This window comes from Drosophila takahashii, chromosome X (genome assembly GCF_030179915.1).
Source record: "Drosophila takahashii strain IR98-3 E-12201 chromosome X, DtakHiC1v2, whole genome shotgun sequence".
Classification (NCBI taxonomy): Eukaryota; Metazoa; Arthropoda; class Insecta; order Diptera; family Drosophilidae; genus Drosophila; species Drosophila takahashii.
In genome coordinates this window covers 2,951,798-2,959,540 of record NC_091683.1, presented here as the reverse complement: position 1 = coordinate 2,959,540, position 7,743 = coordinate 2,951,798, and the positions used below count along the sequence as shown (strand labels likewise).

Here is a 7,743-nt window from a genome sequence, read left to right as displayed (position 1 = left end):
CACTTCCAATTCTACAGCTCCATTTACAACTCCAATTACAATTCTACAACTCCACTTACAATTCTACAACTCCATTTCCAATTCTTCAACTGCTTTTACAACTTCACTTCCAATTCTACAACTCCACTTCCAATTTTTCAACTCCACTTCCAATTCTACAGCTCCACTTCCAATTTTACAACTCCACTTCCAATTCTACAGCTCCATTTACAACTCCACTTACAATTCTACAACTCCACTTACAATTCTACAACTCCATTTCCAATTCTTCAACTGCTTTTACAACTTCACTTCCAATTCTACAACTCCACTTCCAATTTTACAACTCCACTTCCAATTCTACAGCTCCATTTACAACTCCACTTACAATTCTACAACTCCACTTTCAATTCTACAGCTCCATTTACAACTCCACTTCCAATTCTACAACTCCAATTTCAATTCTACAACTCCATTTCCAATTCTACAACTATATTTACAGCTCCACTTCCAATTCTACAACTCCGTTTCCAATTCTACAGCTACGAGTTCAAAAAGGTATGACACTCCATTTTTGGGCTATTAATTCCTTTATTTCGGAAAAAAACTTATATTTTAGGATGGAAAAATGAGTTTAAATTTTACGTAAAAGTTTATTAATTGTTTATTAAAATTTTTCGGTGACATTCTCTAAGCATAAACCATTTAGTAAGCACTTGAATTGTTTCGTTTTTCGCTCAGTGCAGGTGAACAGCAAACAGCGAAATCAGTAGCAAGGCAAGTCCAGGCTATGGCCAAATATTAATGAATGGGTAAATAAAGCGGCGAGCTTCAGCACCTACCCACCCAGCCAGCCCATCCAACCTCCCATTGAAGCACCCTTTTCGGCGGAATGGAACTCATCCCTTGGAAACCGTGGCACGTCTTTCATGCCTTTTCCCTCGGTTATATAACGGTATAAATTTCTAGTTAATTAATCACCTTTCGCTTTGTTTATGGCTAATTTAATTAATTTTATGTCTTTTATTGTTTCTTGTTGCTCTTTGGGCGGTCCATTGCTTTGCGGATGTGGAGGCGGATACGGATGCGGATGTCGTGGAATTGAAATTAAATTGAAATTGGCAAAGGAATCGGAATTGAGCGTGAGAAAACTTGAACTCTGGCTCTGAAAAGTCGAAAAATTATTAATTAACCTCTTTGGTGATAAGAGAAAAAGGCAATAAAATAATTGAAAATAATTGGAAAAGGGTTTAACATTTAACAACAAAATGTAAAAAGTAATATATAGGTACATATAAAGCTGGTTTAATGAGATAAATACAAAATTTGCATATCACTTAAGTTTGTTTGTCGGCTAAAAGCTGAAAGGCCCGACATCATGCAGTTTTTATGCCTTTTTGCATGCCATTGACTTTTAGCTCGCCAACTTCAGCGACTTGAGATGACTTGCAGCTTTCCTCTTCGAGTGTTTTTCTGTTTACATACATATTTATTTGTTTGTTTAAGGCATAAAATACAATACAATGCTATAATAAATTAATTATTTATTTTAAATAATTTTTATACACGAGCTGCGAGCATGAAAAGGCACTTTTTGCACGCGGCGATCGACTCCGCGTGTTTTGTAGCTTCTTTTTTCTCTTTGTGTATTTTTTTCGAATCCCCTCCTGTCCCCTTTTACTTTCTCTTTATGGCAACTGGGGGACAGACGACTCCCAGCTCTTAGATGATGATGAGGCAGCAATAAATAGGTTCAAGCGGCGCTGATGATGCTAACTTTGATGTGACTAGTAGCTAGTAACGAGTAACGAGTAACTAGTAACAAGTGACGAGTAACTAGTAATTAGTAACAAGTAACCAGTAACGAGTGACGAGTAACTAGTAGCTAATAACTAGTCACATCAAAGTCATTAACTAGTAACTAGTGACTGATGACTAATGCCTGGCCTCCTCCTCCTTGACCACGATCGGTTCGATCTCCTTGACCTCGGCGGGGGTCTCCTCCTCGTTCTCGTTATGCTCGGGCAGCACCCTCACCTCGACGCGATTGGAGGAGCTGGAGGTCTGCTCGCTGTCCTCTTCATTGGCCAGCTCCTGATCCTGATCCTGATCGAGGTCGTGATCCTTAGCGTGCTCATCGGAGCGACTCTGGGCCTTGTGGTTCTGGGGCAAATTCTGCTGTCCGTTGGGCTGCTCGATGGCCGTCAAGATGGACTGCAGCAGACCCTGCGAGAGGATCTCCTCGTGATTGGCATCCCCGGAGGCGACGCCCGGCGAATTGTTCAGCGAACCGCCGAACTGCACCTGGAAGTTTTGCTGCGGCTGCTGGCCATTCAGCTGAATGCTCTGCGACTTTTGGGCGGACAGCACATCAAGGCCATCCAAACCGGGCAGCTGCTGGGGATCGGTGCCATCGGGCAGGGCGGCCACCGCGTTCTTCTGCGAGGCATAGCCCGTGTGATCGTAGTCCAGATCGTTTCCGGAGGGCGGTGGTCCGTAGCTGTCCGAGGGTCCGGTGACCAGTTGCTGGGTGTGCTGCTCGGCCACCGGGATGCTCTGCGAGATGGCGTTGTAGGCGCCCGAGGAGGCGGCCGAGATGCTGCCAAAGTTCTGGAACTGCTGCTGCTGTTGCACCTGGTAGCCATTGCTGCTCAGGAGATTGGGTCCATGTCCGCAGTCGTGAACTATGATGGGCTGGGGTTGCTGCACCTGCTGTTGCACCTGCTGCTGTTGCAGATTGAAGCGGGGCGCCTGCTGAGGCAAGGGCAAACCCTGCGAGTGGAACTGCGAGGCACTGTAGCTGTTCTCCGAGTGCTGCGACTGCTGCTGCTGGAAGTAGGATGACTGAGGTGGTCCCAGGGCGGGCAAATACTGCTGCGTGGGTGGCTGAGGTGGCGGAGGTCCCAGGGGTCGCACATTGGCCACCGGCGGAGGAGGCAGATACTGCTGCTTCGGCTGCTGCTGCTGGTGAATGAAGTTGGGTCCTGGCTGAGGAGCAGGCAGCTGCTGCTGCAGGATCACCTGGGGTGCAGACTGAGGCGGCGGCGGAGGCGGCTGATAGAGAGCCTGGGGAACAGGAAGCGAGGGGATGGAAGAACCCGTCAGCGGAATCTCATTGGCTGCTGGTGGAATATAGGTGGCTGGCTGCTGCTGGGGCTTCACTCCAAACTGATCCAGATGCTGAACGGTGGCGCCAATGGACTCTAAAAGACCGGCTGGAACAGGTGGACGATAGGCCACCGGCTTGTTGGGCTGACCGGCTCCGTGCTGCGGGAAGGGCTGGGGATTCCCGGAGGGAGGACCGTACTGGATGTTCACATTCGACTGCGACTGCGAGTGGGACGAGTGCGAGTTCGAATGGCTGCTGGTGAGGGCGGCAAACTGCGGAGGTGGCGGTGGTGGTCCAAAGTTTCCACTTGGCGGAGGTCCATAGTTGCCACTTGGCGGAGGTCCGTAGTTTCCACTGGGAGGTGGTGGTGGTCCATAGTTTCCACTGGGCGGTGGTGGTGGAGGTCCGTAGTTTCCACTGGGTGGTGGAGGTCCGTAGTTTCCACTAGGAGGTGGTGGTGGTGGTCCATAGTTTCCTCCACTTGAGCCTCCCGAATGTCCACCGATAGTCTGGTACTTCTGCGCGTGAACCGAACCGGGAGCAAAGGAATCCGACGGTGGCTTCGAGTACGAATCATCCAACGAACCAATGGCGGCCTTTAAAATTACACAAGGTTAAAAGAAGGTTAAAAGAAGGAGAGGTTAACAAAAGGTTAAGGGAAGGTTGAAAAATTTTAAACGAAGGTTAATCATAGGTTAACCGGGGGTTAAAGGAAGGTATAAGGAATATTAAAGGAAGGTTAACAGATGATTTGAGAGGTTAACAAAAGGTCAAAAGAAGGTTGGAAAGCTTAAGCGAAGGTTAATCACAACTTAACCGGGGGTTAGCTAGCCCCGACTCACCTGAAGAGCTTCCGCCTCGATGGAGTTGCCTCCTCCGGGTCCGGTGATCACATGGGCTCCATCGCCGCCTCCCTGCAGAGCCACTGCCACCAGCTGCTCATCGGAGAGTCCCTCGATCAGGGAGCCACTTCCACTTGCACTTCCACTGGCACTTCCTCCCACTCCGCTGTACTGGGTGCCAAAGGAGCCGCCGCCATGTCCCACCTGGCTGTAGCCGCCCTGGGTCTCGATGTGGTTCTGCTCCACATAGGCACCGATGGGCGCCGGGATCGGTTTCCAGCCATCGCAGGCCGTGTGGAAGGGCGCCTGGGAGCCGCTCACACTATGCGTGTGCCCGGAGGAGTCGATCTGGATCTGCACCTGCTTCACGGGTCCCGGACCACTGGGTCCACTAGGACCACTTGGATGACCTCCGGTCAGGATAATCGTGGTGCTCTGTGGTGGTCCCCCGTTGCCCGGCAGAGCCACCGGCAGTGGTGGCGGTCCGTAGTTGGGTGGCGGGGCATCGAAGATCTGCTTGGGCGGCAGGTTGAGTGGCCCGGAGGCGGGTGGTCCGTACGAGGTGGCCGGCTGGTGGGCGGGCTTGAAGAGTGGGGCGCTGTGGGGCGAGGGCAGCAGTTGTGGTGGTGGTGGTGGAGGTCCGTACTGCTGAGGTGGTGGTCCGTACTGAGGAGCCGGGCGGTGCTGGATCTTCACTGGTGGTGGACCATACTGCGGGGGTGGTGGACCATATTGAGGAGCTGGCTTGGGTGGTGGTGGACCATATTGCTGTGGTGGTGGACCATATTGAGGAGCTGGCTTAGGAGGTGGACCATATTGAGGCGCCGGCTTGTGCTGGATGTGAGGTGGTCCGTAGAAGGGTTTGGGCACTCCAAAGTGCGTCTTGATCTGCTCGTGCAGGGAGGAACCACCTCCTCCACCGCCTCCTCCTCCTCCACCCAAAAAGTTAAGCTTGGGAGGGCCGTACTTCAAGGCCGGAGGTCCGTATTCGCGGAAGGGAATCTGCTGCGGCACTCCGTACTCCCGATGAGGCACATGCTGCTGGGGCGGAGGACCATACTGGGGGGCAGGACGAGGAGGCGGACCATAAGTATCGAAGCCCGCCTCGCGACGCTTCACATCCTTGGAGCCGTGGAGCACCGCTTGGGCGGCACAAAGGCAGCAGGCGGCCACCAAAGTCAGGCGGAGCAGCATCTGGAATGGGCAATGAATGTGGGTCAGTCATTTGTCAAGATATCTATCAACTAGCTACTGGGAAAATGGGAAAATAGGAAAAGAGCTGGCCCCGAGCGATTGGACCGGAAGTTAATCTCCTTCGGGGAACCCAAAACAGAACACAACTCAGAAAATCAAGTTAGCGAAGGGTAAAAAATATTGTTTATCGTTTAAGAGAAAAAAAACAATAAAATGTGACACCAAAAGTATACTCTCCTGTTTATAAAAGGTATTATAGGGTTTTCTATGGTTTAAAAACCATATAAAGACCTTGAAAAAAGATACTAAATGCCATTTTTTTGTGTATATTAATACCTATCGTAATGTAAAAGAAAATTTTAAAATCGAACTGTTCATTAAAAAGTTATGAGGAAATATTGGAGAGCAAGCAGTCGATCTGAATGTTTATATTTCCCTAGAAATAATAATGATATTTTAAATGCCACAGTCAAGAGCATTTCAACTTCAGCTAGTTGAAGTTAGCTAATATCTCTTTCTGAAAAATATAACAAATGATTGCAGCAGAAAGAGTTGTAATATGAAGGGTTAGTCGGCTAACCGACATCGTAATGTTCATTGAGTGGCATCCGCACAAAGTGTCTCTAGTTTCCATCCATCTCCGCCCTCAACCCCTTTTGCCCCCCTTACCCCTAAAGGGGGTTACCCCCTTGAGCCGCGTCTCATTTGTCACCTGTCTCGGTGACCTTTTTGGCCGACGGCAACTTGTCAAGGCTTGTCAGAGGTCACAGGTCAAAGGTTCACTTGCCATCTTGGCCAGGTGTCGTTTTCCATGAGTGTGTGAGCGGGTCACTCTAGCCCCACCCTAACCCCAAGCCTAAGGTAACCATAATCTGCGCTAATTTGCAAACCTCCATTTGCACTGTGCAACAAGGTTGCTAGAAATTAAATGTGTAATTAAGTAAAATCTTGAAAGTCAAAGAGGTCGACACTTTAAAATGTAGTTGTAATTTTTATTACATAAAATAATAATACGAAATTATTTAACTTCAATTAAAATATGACATTTAAAAATCCCAACTATAAATGTTTAATCTTTATTATTTTTGCGTGACCTAAAAAATGTCTTAGCTTCAATTAAAAAACAGAAAAAGACATTTGCTAAATCTTGTTAGCGCAATTGACCCATTAAGGCCAAGTTTGTTGTGCAGTGTAATTGGCAATGCGTACTGGACAGAAAACCCAGAAAACGTTGGCGTATTACGCTCTAATTAAAACATAACCCGAGCGGACTTCACTCGCCACCATCGTTACCAACACAAAATCACAATCATTATCACGACTGTCGCCGCTCATCAAGATCATCAATAATTCAGCTGGCGAGCGGCGACTTCGTGTCAGCTGAATGAAAAACTCGGAAAGCCAAAACAAAAGCACCGAAAATAATGGTTTAATTGGTTTTATGTTTAACAACACAAACAGACAACAAATAAGCCACTCAAAACGAAAACCAAATCAAAACGGCGCTTCTTTTTTTCAAAATTCAACGCACAACACGCGATTTAGCCGGTGATGCCAATAAAAATGGCAAAAAGGTGACGAGGCTGGAATGCCCTTATATAAGAAAGTGATTGGAGGAGTTATGTAAGAGGTGAAGGTATCGTATCGGAGATGAGTAAGTTTTGCACTCGATGAATCATTGGGCATGGGTTTTTCGGAAGTCATGTTTTAGCGGATGTATTTTGAATTTAAATTTATTTATAGGTATTTTTTAATTTATTTATCTGTTTTTATGTTATTTAATTTTTTTTCTGTTTTATATTATTTGTATTTTTTGTATGTATTTTCGTATGGAATATGTTCTTTTAAAACAAGTTGATATTTTCTTTTGGTAGCAAATTTAATATCTGAGTTAAGTAATTTCACTTGACCTTAAATTCCGAACTCCTATGCAAATCTCTTTTATAACCCCCGAAATGATAAACCAGAGACACTAAAAGAACCCAACCATCATCTCGAAATCAAACGTAATAGCCAAGTTATTATGGCATTAACTGTGGATTGCATAATGCGGGCCAATCAGCGATCTTTGGTAATGGAAAAATGAAAAAGTGCACCTCAATGGTCAGCGATGCGCATTGAATACGAGTATGAGTATAGTGAGTATTGTGGGTATCACAATGGGCATCCAAAGTATGATGTTATTCGGTTGTTTTTTTGTTTTTTGGTCTTTGGCCAGCGGCGGCGTTAAAATGTCATAAGCGGTCGAAGAAGCGGAGAAGAAGATGCACAGAAAACAGCCGAAAAGCCGAAAAGGTAACTTTCACTTGGCTCCGGGTGTATCTCCATCTCCATATTGCCGTGTATCTGTGAGGTTCGTTTGGTTCGCTTGCTTCGTGGGGATGAGTAGGTGTCACAGGCAGAGGCACAAGTGTTGGCAGTGAAATTATGCGCCGCATAATGAAAATACATTATGAAAAGAAATGGCAAACAATTAAAAGGGGCATGGGCGGGGGTGTTTAGGGGGTGAAGGGGGGATAGGGGTGTCTATTGTCTGCTCTGAACCGTGTGAAGTGACCCGCATGTGGCGACCAGCACTTGCAACTCCACTCCAACTCCATTGTGGCTCCGTTTTTTAGC

At 47.1% G+C, this 7,743-nt stretch overlaps 1 protein-coding gene across 2 annotated transcripts in view; it reads right to left on the bottom strand.

Moving 5' to 3' along the window:
* Positions 1 to 1,447: 1,447 nt before the first annotated feature.
* Positions 1,448 to 7,743, bottom strand: part of LOC108056115 (uncharacterized) — a 94,399-nt gene continuing 88,103 nt past the window's right edge. For both annotated transcript variants that reach the window (XM_070218908.1, XM_017139793.3), the window contains 2 exons: positions 3,931 to 5,124; positions 1,448 to 3,684 (listed from right to left, as the gene is read on the bottom strand). In XM_070218908.1, the coding sequence (XP_070075009.1) occupies positions 1,915 to 3,684; positions 3,931 to 5,124 (2,964 nt within the window). In that variant the 3' untranslated portion in view covers positions 1,448 to 1,914. The remainder of the gene's footprint in view (positions 3,685 to 3,930; positions 5,125 to 7,743) is intronic.